The sequence below is a fragment of the Diabrotica virgifera genome, chromosome 1 (genome assembly GCF_917563875.1).
Source record: "Diabrotica virgifera virgifera chromosome 1, PGI_DIABVI_V3a".
NCBI classification, from domain to species: Eukaryota; Metazoa; Arthropoda; class Insecta; order Coleoptera; family Chrysomelidae; genus Diabrotica; species Diabrotica virgifera.
In genome coordinates, this window is record NC_065443.1 from 287,902,349 (window position 1) to 287,917,356 (window position 15,008).

At 33.1% G+C, this 15,008-nt stretch overlaps 1 protein-coding gene across 1 annotated transcript in view; it reads right to left on the reverse strand.

Annotated features, from left to right (window-relative positions):
* Positions 1-605: 605 nt before the first annotated feature.
* The window catches only part of LOC114324284 (thioester-containing protein 1 allele R1), a 59,783-nt gene continuing 45,380 nt past the window's right edge, over positions 606-15,008 (reverse strand). The window contains exons 15-19 of the mRNA XM_028272085.2: positions 12,337-12,631; positions 10,161-10,396; positions 9,487-9,662; positions 4,661-4,941; positions 606-943 (exon numbers count right to left, since the gene is read on the reverse strand). Of these exons, the coding sequence (XP_028127886.1) occupies positions 720-943; positions 4,661-4,941; positions 9,487-9,662; positions 10,161-10,396; positions 12,337-12,631 (1,212 nt within the window). The 3' untranslated portion in view covers positions 606-719. The remainder of the gene's footprint in view (positions 944-4,660; positions 4,942-9,486; positions 9,663-10,160; positions 10,397-12,336; positions 12,632-15,008) is intronic.

The window sequence follows — 15,008 nt, forward strand, 5'->3', positions numbered from 1 at the left end:
GTTTTCTCTTTTAAATTTTCAGACTGCAAGGCATTCCAATGTTCTTGAGTCCTCGAAGAAGGGGTGTTTTTAGTTGGTAGGCGACTGATCAGGGGTGCATGCGGCGCATATAATCCATATTTTGGATGCTATGTCGTAGCATGTGATCCTTTCCGGATCGAATCCAACAGTAGTAAGGAGATCTTCCGTAGTTGGTTTAGAACCTTTCCACCTCAGTCAAAAAAGGTTGTTTATTAGTAAACATATTGCTATATTGAGTTTATTGAACAAACAAAATAGTTTTTCTTATTAATTTTAAAGTAAAGATCTCTGTAAACTGACCAAAGGCCATCTAGAGTTGTATTTTAATAGCACATAATCTTGCCACGAAAACAGAAATATGAGAAATGAAAAATAAGAGTATGTTGAACAAACATAGGAATTGTATGCTTTTTTAAAACGAAGCTATACATTCAGTTGATTATCAAAAGCAGATACCATCATAAGTTGAACATAAATGCAGCAAAATCTATGATTTATCATAGCTGATAGTCGAAGAAAAATATAAGAGAAATGTGGAATTTATAGAAACATACACAAGTAACAAATTTACAAATAAAGGAAGATAGAATTAAAAACTTGTTTGTTCAATATACTAAATACATGTTTCAACGATAACTTCTAGTATTGATTGTTAATAGGAACAAGCTGTAAGTAATAATCATTAAAATAGCGTATGGTTAACTCCAATTCATTGCTATCATCACCAGAGGCACGAGTATCGCACATATTATATGCATGTGACTAGTTTCTGCACCTCCACCATCATCTGATCCTCCTATTCTCCTCTCTCGAGACTCCCTGGCGTTGGCTTCAGCTTTGCAGACACTTTCGCAGTCCTCTTCTTCGCATAAGTCGCATAGATGAGTTCTGGGGCCTCGATAAAAGACACGGGCTCTTCTTGCTACAAATAAAATAGCAGTTTTACTAAAAAAGAAACAACAAAAAGATGGTCTCTATGCAGACTTAGGCAATAGGTCAATGTCTTATTCGCGTCAAATTTTGGTACATTTACTACCAGCCTATTTCAAAATTTTAGATGAATAATGCCTATATTGCAACACAAAAATGTGGAACACAAAACGAACGAGGCCTAAATTCGATGTTTATTTTATTCAAACATTCGATGTTTATTTTATTCAAAGAGACATTTGATCTTCGAATATTTTGAGATGTTTATAAAAACTTTCGTTCGAATAAATAAATTTAAATACATATTACCAAACCTCAGAAACATACAGGACGAAATTTGAAATACATGAATTAACATTTACAAGATTATTGGATCGTTATATTATAGAGGTGAAAGTTTCTACTGTAAGATTCCTATTCGCGATGTGCAAGTACTTGGAGGGGAACGAGAAACGATCGTGCGCGAATAGCGAAGAAATATTGCAATTTTCTTAAATAATTCATGTCAATTGAAATTGTCAAATTGACGTATATTTCATACCTACTGTCATTGAAGAAGAAAAATTATATATTGCTCCACAATATTGATATGATATGCAATTATTATATAAAGGTAAATTTAATTAATTGTATTTTGCTTGCAGTACTGAATAACTAATTTTAGTTACTATATACAATTGTTTACGTTTTAATAACATAACCTAAATCTTATTTTTTCTTCTCATTATTTTTTTGGACTATGGCCTTGACAATTATCCAGTAACCAGGACTAATGTAATTCGCCAATATAATTAAAAGTGCGAAAAATGTTGCTGAGCGTAGAAACCAGGTGTCGCTTTGTCGAACTTGCACGATCCCAATATGGAATTCAGGTTATTTTTATTTATGTGAAACCTCTATTCAACGCACGATATACAAACTACACGATATACAGGGTGTAACAAAAATACAGGTCATAAATTAAATCACGTATTCTGGGACCAAAAATAGTTCGAATGAACCTAACTTACCTTAGTACAAATATGCATATAAAAAAGTTACAGCCCTTTGAAATTACAAAATGAAAATCGATTTTTTCGAATATATCGAAAACTATCAGAGATTTTTTATTGAAAATGGACATGTGGCATTCTCATGGCAGGAACATCTTGAACAAAAATTATAGTAAAATTTGTGCACCCCATAAAAATTTTATGGGGGTTTTGTTCCCTTAACCCCCCCCCTCCCGCCCCAAACTTTTGTGTACGTCTCAATTAAATTATTATTGTGGCACCATTAGTTAAATTCAATATTCTTAAAACATTTTTGCCTCTTAGTATTTTTTCGATAAGGCAGTTGTTATTGTTAACTGTTGACAGTTGTTCGATAAGTAGTATTGATGAGTTAAGGCTTACTTTTTAATATGTTTACATAAAAATTTTATGGGGGTTTTGTTCTTTTAAACCCCCCAAATGCTTCTATACGTTCCAATTAAAATATTACTGCGGTACCATTAGTTAAACACAGTGTTTTTAAAACTTTTTTGCCTCTTTGTATTTTTTCGTGAAGGCACCTTTTATCGAGATGTGGCTTCTTTTTTAATATGGTTCAAAATATACCTAAAAATGTAAATCAAACATAAATTTTCATATTATTACCAAGTCTCCATAATCGTACTTAACCATATACAAATATGTGGTGAATTTGACAAATATTCAAAATATCTCTATAAAAACTGACTTTTCGAAAAAGTACTAAGAGCCAAAAAAGTTTTAAAAACAATGTGTTTAATTAATGGTACTACAATAATAATTTAATTGGAACGTACACAAAAGTTTGGGGGGGTTTAAAGGAACAAAACCCCCATAAAATTTTTATGGGGTGTTCAAATTTCACTATAATTTTTTCTTAAGATGCTACTGCCATAAGAATGCAACATGTCCATTTTCAATAAAAAATCTCAGAAAAAAACAGTTTTCGATATATTGGAAAAAATCGATTTTCATTTTGTAACTTCAAAAGGTTGTAACTTTTTTTATATGCACATTTGTACTAAGGTAAGTTAGGTTCAATCAAACTATTTTTGGTCCCACAATATGTGATTAAATTTATGACCTGTATTTTTGTTACACCCTGTATAATAACACAAAATACACTTAAGTAGCTTAATAAATTCATTTAATATTATTAGTGATTAATAAATTAATAAACAATGTATAAAAAATTCAATAACATACAGTGGAATCCCGATAAGTCGGCCTCCGATAACACGGAAGTCCGGCTAACCCGGACCGATTTTCATCAGACAAAACAAACATTTTTTCAGTTTGAGTTTTTTACCAAGAAATAAACTGTAGCACCTATACAACTTACGTAATTTAGATGTACTGTGCATATTATGTATTTCATGTTTCTGCAATTATAATGGAGTTTATCATCTCAAAGTATAGTGTATTTTATTAATTCTTACTATATTCTCCGGCTAACCCGGATTTTCGATAACCCGGATTGCCCACGGTCCCGATTAATCCGACTTATCGAGGTTCCACTGTATTTTCTTTTTGTCATTTCATACACTTTGGCGGAAACTTAACATAACCTTATATTCTTATTCCTTAACTGTCACTTAACAAAACTTTCTTAACAAAATAAAATACACTTACAATAAAATTTCAAACTCCAATATAAAATTAGTTGTGAAAAAAACTATTTGTGTAATATAAATAACTTTAAAATGCAAAAATTCGATAAAAAACAGCAAAAGCTTCAACAGACTGACAGCCACAAAAGTAAACAAACCAGAAACGTCACAATGTACTTAAAATCTGAAAACATTCTTAAGCGTCTTTTTTGTACCTAACTCTTTTCAATATACTGAGACTAGAGCATTCATAAAAATAACATGGGTTTTTACTTCATAACAGGCGGTAGCTGGTTTGTCTTTAGTTTCATGCGTGGAAGAGAATGCTGCTAGATAAAAAGTATGTGTTTTACCCAACGAACTGTCAATACGGATGGAATAGGCATGAAGAAAGTTAATGCATAGAGTTATATATTAGCATAGAGAGAGTGTCATTCAGAGCGAAGTGACGACACCATCTTTTTTATTTGGATTAGTGCTGTTTCACTCTTGCGCATAGTAAAGCTGCTACAGTTGTCCTCCTCTTCCGTGCCTATATTCACACTGAATGTCATCATAGATTTTCGATACAATGTGTTAGAAAGAGATGCAGCAAACCAGTCCATGAGATCTTGTCGTCAGGAAGCGCGGAAGGTAGGCTCCCTCTATGTTAATATATACCTCTATGAGTTAATGCCGCCAACATACAAGGGAGAGGTCCTGAGAGAGTAGAGAGAGACAGAAAAGGATCAGGTAAAATTTGACAGGACGTGTAATTTGCGGGAAAATGAACATCATATTATTTTATTAAATTAACTTAATTTTTAAATACTGTCTATCAGCCCTGACACCAAGTTAAAAAAATATGAGGTCCATTTCCCCGATTTAAGTTGATATTGGCAATTGAAATTACAGGGCCTGTCAAATTTTACCTGATCCTTTTCTGTCTCTCTCACCATCTCTCTCTTGTATGTGGGCGTCAATCTCGCTTCACTATTTGAATGGGACGGGGCCATTCCATCCGTATTGACAGTTCATTGGTTTTACCTCGCCAGGTATTAATGACGCACGGGTAAAGAACCCTGGACTCGAGTGTAGATTAATACTTACAGCTGTCATAGTAGTCATACAAAACCACAGGAACAGGCTTCTGCTTAGCTGTTTTGTGCGTTCTGTAGGCTGATATGGTGGGACAGTACTCAATATTAGTGATATTATTAAAATACAACAACACTTTCGTCATTTTGTTTCTGGTTTCCACTCTTTGGACGTTTTCAGAGAGTTCCAAACTAGGTAAGGCATCAATGTCTGCTGTAAATCCAGAAGGTAGTGTCACTTCCATGACAGCCATATTGCTTTCGTTACTGTTCGATAGGTTGTGGCCCACAAATCTGCAAAAATTAATACATTCATTAACATATTATAAAATAGCTAATACAAAAAGCTGTTAGTTAACACGTAGCTACTCGTATTATAAATTATTGATATAATTGATTGAAATCAATACGAGTCCGATACTTATCTAATGTACATAACAAACTAATATACTATTATCTAAAAAATACACTGTTTTGGATGTAAATATTTTTTTGTATATATTTTTTTTATAATCAACTATTTTTAATGGGAAACAAGCCACAATTTTACCAAAAATGATTTTATTAACGTTTCGAAGCCCAAATCGGGTTTCGTTGTCAAAATACAAAATACTACTAAAATAGTAAAAGTAGTATTTTGTATTTTGACAACGAAACCCGATTTGGGCTTCGAAACGTTAATAAAATCATTTTTGGTAAAATTGTGGCTTGTTTCCCGTTAAAAATAGTTGATTGTAAAAATGCCACAAGGAAATAGCTTCAGAACAATATTATTTTTTTTATATTTTTTTATTATATTTTTAATTATTTTTTCTTTTTTTTTTATTGTTTTTTTTACTACGCTAAGACATAAACCCGATTCAACATCTCGGAGGTTTACATCCTCTTGGTTTTTTTTCTCTTTTTTGTTTTTTTTTTCTTTTTTTTAATCATAATATACAATAATTACTTAAATCTACAGGGTTAAAAAAATAACAACAAAACAACCATGTTTGTTTTGTTTTAACAAATCAAAGAAAACAAACTTAAAGTTGAAGATCTTTCTTTCTCAATTAGACCAGGGCGCATCTGTAAAAATATTAGTACATTTGGACGTTGAGAGGTGACTCAAATTTTTTTGCAGAAATTGCTTGAAAATAAATCAAATAATAATATATGAGTTATTCTCCCTCTCAAAAAGGTCCGGAACATTGTTTAAATAATCAAAATGTCAAAAAATTAAGGAAAAATTCGATTTTTTTCTTGGTTATTTGATTATAACTTTAAAAGTATTCATTTCCGAGAAAAGTTGTACTAACATAAAAGTTGTGTAATTAAATTTCCTACAATACAGAATTGGTTAAAAATTTAAAAAATAGTCACCCTTGTTGCAAAATAGCAATAATTTTGAAAAAAACATACAAAAACAAGTATTCGCATTTTACGTTTTTCAACCATTTATGCTATACATAGGACCTTCATATTTCACCCTGAGAAACTCTATGACACAGTAAAACAATACTTTAAATTTAATTAAGATCGCTTCAATAGATTTTGCAAAATAAATTTTGCAATCCAGCTTTCGTAAAAAAAATTCATTTTTTCAAAATGTTACAGGACTGAAAATAAAGCAGATAGCAAGTTGAAAATTTTTTTGCGTATAGAACTGTACTGTACCTTTCATTTACAATTTTGCAAAATTAAAATCGATTAACACCACGGCGGCAGGAATTTTTTTAAATAAACATTAATTATTGGTGCTACGCGCAGGACAGTGGATAGTTTGCTCTGATTGGGCATTCCAATGACCTTTGACAATGATTGATACATTTTAATTTTTATTACATTTCGATATAAATAAATAAATTTGTTTATTGCAAAATAAAAACACATACTCTATCCTTTGAAATAACACTTTTATTAGCAAAAACTTTCTTTGTTCATATATTTTAACTTAAATAATAAAAGTTTATTATTTTTAAACATATGCAATTGTTTAAACAATATTTCACAAACAATAATAAAATTAGTTTGATTTTTGTGGAATTAAAATATTAAAATACAACAAAATATAGAGTAAGATAATAATATATTAGATAATGATTGGAAGAAATTTTGGTGGAAATCAACTTGTGTGAATCGAACACCGCTGTCCTGCGCGTAGCACCAAAAATTATTGTTTATTTCAAAAATTTTCTGACGCCGTGGTAATTAATCGATTTTAATTTTGAAAATTGCAAATGAAAGGTACAGTACACTTCTATAAGTAAAAAAATTTCAACTTGCTATCTGCTTTATTTTCAGTCCTGTAACATTTTGAAAAAACGAATTTTTTTTGCGAAAGCTGGATTGCAAAATTTATTTTGCAAAATTTGTTAAACCGATCTTAATGAAATTTACAGTATTGTTTTACTGTATCATGAATTTTTTGTGGGTGAAATATGAAGGTCCTAAGTTTAGCATAAATGGTTGAAAAACGTAAAATGCGAATACTTGTTTTTGTATGGTTTTTTCGCAATTATTGCTATTTTGCAACTAGGGTCACTATTTTTTAAATTTTTAACCAATTCTATGTTGTAGGAATTTTAATTACGCAACTTTTATGTCAGTACAACTTTCTCGGAAATGAATACTTTTAAAGTTATAATCAAAAAACGAAGAAAAAAATCGAATTTTTCCTTCAATTTTTGACATTTTGATTATTTAAACAATGTTCCGGACCTTTTTGAGAGCGAGGATAACTTAAATATTATTATTTGATTTATTTTCAAGCAATTTCTGCAAAAAAATTTGAGTCACCTCTCAACGTCCATCTCAAAACAGATGCGCCCTGGACTAAATATGGTTTTAGAAAAGGTACAGGCACCAGAGAGCAATAATGGGATTGACACTGATGGCAGAAAGGTATCTTGAGGTTCAGAAACGGCTGTATGTGTGCCTTATCGATTATAGAAAGGCTTTCGACCGTATCAAACACGGAAAATTGATCGAGGTGGCAAAAGAAGTAGGGTTGGACGTACACAACATAGCTATCATAAGTAGTACATACTGGATCCACACGGGATGCGTTCGAATAGAGAACGGAAACACCAATTACATAAACATAGGAGGAGTGCGTCAATGGTGCATTTTGTCCCCCTATTATTTAATGTACCTGTATGCCGAACATATTATAATCAAAGCTTCTCTTGAAGATCGCCCTGAAGGTTCCAGAGTCAATGGAATCATCATTAACAATGTAAGATATGCCGATGACACCGTAGTATTAGCGGAAACAGAAGACCAACTAAAAACTTTGATGAACATATTAGCAGCGCAAGAGGATGTGCTCAGCCGTGTAAGACGAATGAATGAGAATAGACTCCCAAAAATTGCCCTAGAAAACAACCCGCCCGGTTCAAGACCTCCCGTCAGACCACCTAAAAGATGGAGGGATAGTTGGCAATCTACCTTCCAGGAAATTAACCAAAGGCAGCTTCAAAATTAAATAGATCGAAAGATCTCCAAGAAGTAAAAGAAGAAGAACATATTAACAGAAGGAAGTCACAGGCTGGGCTTGGACATTACCTATTCCAAAACCAAAATTATGGTATTCCCAAAAGGGAAATTGATTTCGAGACGCATTGAAATAGTCTGTTTCATGAACATGCGTAAAATGCTCTGTACCCCAAGCTATCAGTCACAATAAGATTGAGAACACTAAAGTGTTATTTGTGCTCTTTATTAGGTACTATATGGCTTTGAGAGCTGGTCATTAAAACAGTAAAATGTCAACAAATTGAATTCAAAAGTTTCAAAATTCATTTACTCTTTTGTGGAGTACTTACTTAGGAAGCTTTCTCGTTGGAACTTTTACCACGCTAAGCAGATGGGACGTGAATTATTTAAAATTCCCTCATTTTAATTTCGTCTCGGCACCCGTATAATTTATAATTTTTGAAAATCAAGGGGGTAGTTACCACAGAAGTTCTACCTGTTGTCAATCTAGTGATCTGAGAACGATATTTATTGTCGTTTTCTGTACTACTTGATTGATAACTTATTTTGTTTCTAGGCAGATGTCTATACGATATCCGTGGCATTTTCTTTCTTGGCAATTCGGAAAGGTCCAAGGCGAAGTACCTGGTTGAATTGGAGAGAAAAGGATATGGGACTACTGATAAGGGGAAAATCCCCGAAACCGGTATAGACTCTTCCTACACTCTCCGATTTAACTAGAACTATAGTATAATGCTGCTGCATTTTCGGATTGCAAAGAAATTGAAAATGTTTATACAAATTGAATTCATTCGAAATGTGGACGTACCGTCGAATGATAAGAATAAGCTGGATCAGCAGAACTACGAATGAAGAAGTACTGAAAATAATGAACACACGTCCTCATCTGATCAATGCTATCGAAATTAGAAATACGTCATAATTATCTAGGACATAAAAGTAATGTGCCGTATTTCAGCAGCTCCAGGTAATATTAGAAGGCAAGATCGAAGGTAAAAGGGGTATGTATAAGAAAGAAAAATCTTGGCTACGGAACATCAGAGATTAGACCCACACAACAGGAAATGACTTAATTCATCAAGCCCAGAACAGAGAGAAATTTGCCATTTGTTCGCCAACTTCGATAGAGAAGGCAACTTAGTAGGGAGGGAATATCTTTAGAGGTTTGTTAACAAACAGTACAGTCTGTATGTTGAATTTGATGACTTCTCCATATACGGTTACCTATCCCTTTTTTTGCAGTTGATAAAATTTGCTAGCAAATCAATCAGGCTGATTCCATTATAAATTCAGAATAATTGGCATATCTTTTATTACCATTATTCCGTTTAACCTTACTATTAAAAACCACAAATTACTTACGCTATGCATATGGAAACCTGTAGGTGATAATTGTTGGAGTTCTTGTCCACTTGAGGGTCTAAAGTAAACATAGGCCAAGGTCCTGTCACGTTGGTATTGTACTGATATGCTACTTTGAACATACCCATACCTGTGCCTTGAGCTGTCACATTAACTTCTCGTGTAGATTTTTCAATCTGCAAAAAGAAATGTTACATTGGTATTAGAATTTTTTTGAATACATTTAATATGAAATGTCTATAATTGAATGGTAAAGAGTATAAGCAAAGTTCTTCTTTCAGTGCGTCAACGATAAAATGTCGAAATATGCTAACCTAGAATGATAATTGTAATTTTACCCCTTGGCATTGTGAAAGTATGCAACTATATCTCAAAGAATACATAATTTTCTGAGTTCTATATATAATATTCACGATAGAGAGAATTCCACAAACTAAGATGCACTGAAAGAAGGGCTTAATGTGAACTTTAGAAATCCAAATATTCTTGTCAAGTAATCATAATTAATAATCATTATATCTAACAAGTCAAAGAATGTATGTGGTTTTTCACCAATTTTTGTTTTTGTTCCAAAATATAGGTCCTAGTTTGTTTGACTTTTCAACTCTCACATTGCATATTTAACTGATCATCTGAAAATCATCTTACACAACTTTTCATTATGTTTTTCTTACCTCTGTACTTTGCTGAATCATTAAATTGTTCCTATTGAGGCTAAATTTTCCCGTACCATCTTTTCCATACTGAAACTCTATTTGGATGTTCGTAGGACTCGCTATCCTGCTTACTATTTTATACAAAGCTTGCAGTCCTACCACAGTATCGTGTGACGATGTGAATCCCCCAAGATTGTTCTGTTGACTGAGTAGCCACTCCAGAACAGGCACAGAGTCTTCTAGTAGATTTGCCTCTAAAATAATAAGCCTTTATTATAATAAGAATAGAGAAAACTAAGAGAATACTATCAACACCCAACAATAGAGCCAGAAACATCGGCCACCAATTCACCTTTGAAGTGATGGACAAATTCACATACTTAGGCTCCCTGATCACCAAGGAGAACGTCGTGACGGAAGAAATCAAGCTAATGATAATTCTAGCAAACAAATGTTATTTTGGACTGAGTAGACATATGAGAAGCAGAAACTTAAGCCAAAAAAACAAAAATAACCATATACAAAACCCTTATACAACCAGTGTTGACATATGGATCGGAGACATGGACCATCTCCAAGGCAGATGAAAACGTTCTGCTTTTATTTGAACAAAGTATCTGAGAGTAATATTTGGTGGCATCTGTGAAAATGGTGTTTGGAGGAGATACAACTACGAGATATACCACAGATATAAACATGTATTTGGTGGTAAAGACGTAGTACCTATCTCTTATAAAACTAGGAATACTAAGATGGGCAGGACATCTGGCAAGATCACAGCAGAACAACCCTCCTAAAAGAATCCTTATGTCACAACCTGTGGGAAGTAGATATAGGGATAGACCAAAACTCAGATGGAAGGATGGTGTAGATGAGGATGCTAGAAAAATAGGCGCAGCAAACTGGCAACAGTTGGCAATGGATAGGACTGACTGGCGTAATAGACTTGAGACGGTCGAGGCTCTTTTATAGGGCGGTAGCATAACTGATGATAATAATAATAAGGATATGTAATAAAAGAAAATCAGAACAGTAATCAGATTAACAAAAATGACCATGGATGGATCTCGAGCTAAAGGAACAACAGAAGAAGGTAGCACAAAATCAATTGCAATAGAAACAGGAGTGCGAAAAGGCGATTCCCTGTCAACCACATTATTCAACATAGCAATAGAAAGAACAGTCAACGCCAGCAAAATTAAAGGAACTATAGCCCACTCCTCAACACAAATAATTGCATATGCAGATGATTTAGTTCTTATGGGAAGAGACAAGGAAAGATTAAAAGAAGCAGTAATACAATCCTAGCAAAAGAAGCACGGAAAATAGGTCTAGAAATTAACGAAGGAAAAACAAAATATCTACTCTGCTCTAGAAGAGAAGATAACAGGGCGAGAGAAATCAAAATAGAAAACTACACTTTTGAAAGAGTCCAACAATTTAAATAGTTGGGAGTAATCATGGACGTATAGGGAGTAATAGTGAATGGCCAAAACAAGAGAAGTGAAGAAGTAACGGAACGAATACTAGCAGGCAACAAAACATACTGGAGGTATCATAGGCTAATAAAGGACAAGAACTTATCCAGAAATACAAAACTGCAAATATACAGAGTTGCAATCAGACCAGTAGTTACGTACGCAGCTGAGACAATGTGCCTCACGGAAAAAGATGAAGAAAAATTGAGAATATTCGAAAGGAAAATCCTCAGACGGATTATGGGCCCGATAAGAATGGACAACGGAGAAATGAGAAGAAGAATGAACCATGAACTAAAAGACATAATGAAGGGAGAAGATATAGTTAGATTTATTAAAGAGCAGAGGCTGAGATAGCTGGGACACATAGAGAGAAGGAAAAACGACCTACTGATTAAGATCACCAGATGGAAACCAGAAACTGAAAGACCAAGGGGAAGACTCAGAGAGAGGGACAGGTCATGAGAGATATCAAAATTCTGGAAGTGAGAAACTGGAGGAAACTATGCACATATCGAAATGAGTGGAAGAAAATTGTAACGAAAGCCAAGTCATACAACAAACTTTGACAACATGCAAGAGGAATGCGGAGTGATTCACCGCAATAAGCGAATCAGGGAGCTCTAAATAAGAGTGGCAAACATTCCACCTGGAATGAAAAGCCCTGATGATGATGATGAATAAAAGAAAAATGGATATAAATAATCCCGACTTACCTATAAGGGTCATAAGGGCATAGGAAGTGGTCTCTATGTCGATAGACCTGGGTAATTTCCTCCAAGGGTTCTTGTCTTCGCTTTTAGGATATGGGTTCGCCCACCATTTTAGGTTTTCTTTGGTTTGTGCTTTGGAGTCCAATAGATTGAAAGCACTTTGTCGGGATGTATGTCCTGTGATCTGCAGCACGTAGCTGCACAGAGCAATAGTGTAGATTGATTCAGATTCATCTATATTTCTTGCCAGGTAGTCTAAACCTTTGTTGATGACGTTCACAATTGTTGGATCATTTCGCTAGTTAAAAAAACATACAAATGTTAGTCTACACGGAAATAAAAGGCTTTTCCAAATTTTGAAGTTACTTTGAAGAAAATATATGTACAAAGTGGAGTATACAACTTTCACTTTGCCTGAAGTCTTCACGTGTTAAATAATTTTAATTATATTTAGAAGGTATACAGTGTTTGATTAATGTTGATTTCTAAATAAAAGCAAGCTATACCTATTCACTAAATAAAAAAATGTAAGAAGAACTGGGAGGACATGAAATATATGATACATAAATTAAAGGAATAATATGAGATATGTATTGGATCCAAGGTTGTAGATTTGAAGTTAATCTAACAATAAAACACTGAAAACGTTTGTTTTCTATACTTCCACAAAATATATATTATAACTATGTGACTACAGCTGTTTCGGCATAGTGCCTTTCTCAAGTAATTTAGTTTACTATGGGTTTGCCTTTTTAAAGTCTTTAACTGAAGAGGTTGAGGAGTGGGGAGCTGTTTGTCTCGAGTTGCTCATTCAGAATTATATCTATCTTTTAATTTATTAATTTCCATAGATTCTAATAAAGATAGCTTAATGCCTTTATTTCGAATATGCAGAATTTGAAACTCTTCATTAAAAGAATGATTATGCCCTAGAAGGTGAAGTGCGTATGTAGAAGTGTCTGTTTTTTATTGTTGAAAGCCCTTTTGTGTTCTATCCCTTTGTCAAAGGTTCTGCCAGTTTGATCGATATAAGTTTTCGGACAGTCACCACAAGTTAGTTTGTAGACACCACTCTGTAGTTGTTTTTTCTTTCGGCTCTTATTGTTCTTAATATATTTGCTTAAGTTGTTGTTAGTTCTGAAAGTTGGTGTTATTCCTTTCTTTTTTATGTATCTGGATATTTTTGTTGTTATCTTGCCAGTATATGTGATAGAGCAGAAGGTACTGGGTTCTTTCTGTGGTGGTGAATAGACTAATTTCAGGGCTTTCTTATGGAGTTTTTGGTTTAAAATTTTAATAAAATTGTTTGTTCGTTATAGCCATTGTTTACTGCTATTTGTTTAATGATGTTCAGTTCTATTTTGAAGTTATTTTTTGACATGGGAATTTCTGTCAGTCTATGTACCATGCTATGGTAGGCAATGCAACCCGATGCGACGGATATCTGGCATGCAGTTTTACATGTAATAAGTGGTTATATTATTTACCGCAGGCAGTGCTACAGTATGCCATCCTACCCGATGTAGCCCGACGTAAATGTAACCACTTACATGACATGTAAAACTGTATGCCAGATATCCGTCGCATCGGACTGCATTGCGTCGTGTTACATCGGGTCAGACAAATATGTTTCTGCCTTAATACCTACTAAATATTACCCTACATGGAGCGAAAGTATGGTAAATGACAACAACAAATGAAATATAATAAGAACAGTTGAATTGGACTTTATATGAGAAGATGTGTACATAACACCAGAGAGGATAGAATAAGAACAGAGGAAATATGCTCAATTAATAAAAAAGAATGTGTGTACTTTGTACGCACGTAAGAAGTTATACTTCTATTATATGATTTCAACGAAATCAATATACTTTAAACAGTTTCTCTAGTACTTTCCAAAAATTTTTATTAAAACAATACGAAAAATTAAAAAAATAAAAGAATAAAACACACATAAACACATTGAAAAATGCCACAAATGATTTCTGAACAATAATTGTTGCCAAAAATTTTAATTAAATACGCATTTTCTGAAAAACATTATATAATAATATACTTACAATCATAAAATCTATAAAAAAAATAAAAAAAATGATATAACTTGCATTGGGCTTGAACCTACTTCCCGTGTATCCCGCCGTACGAGAGTCGAATCAATTTCAAACTGCACCACCTTCGCGTATACGTCATGTGGGAATATACACAAACTGAACAACTTTTTGACATTTTGTTTATATGAATTTTTATTAGTTTGATTTTTGTCGAATTAAAATACAACAATATATAGAGTAAGAAAACGATACATTAGATGAAAATTTGTAGAAAGTTTGTTCGTAATCAGATTATGTAAATTAAAGCATTGCCTACTACGGGTATAGCATAGCAAGTACTAGGTAAGTACATTATTATTTTTACATTTTCCAAATAGGTATGAAGATAATTTTTTATTGGAATACAACTGAAACATTTAGAATTACGTACCTGTGGCTTTTCAAAACTATTTAAAAAGTCACTATAATTATAAATTTGATTTTATTTCTGTCCTCACAACAATAAAAACTAATATATTATACAACATTTTTGTTTACCAATAACCTTCATATTGAACAAATATTGACAGATAATTTCAACACCCAATCAGAGCCCGTATAAAGACTAATACCAAACTGTCG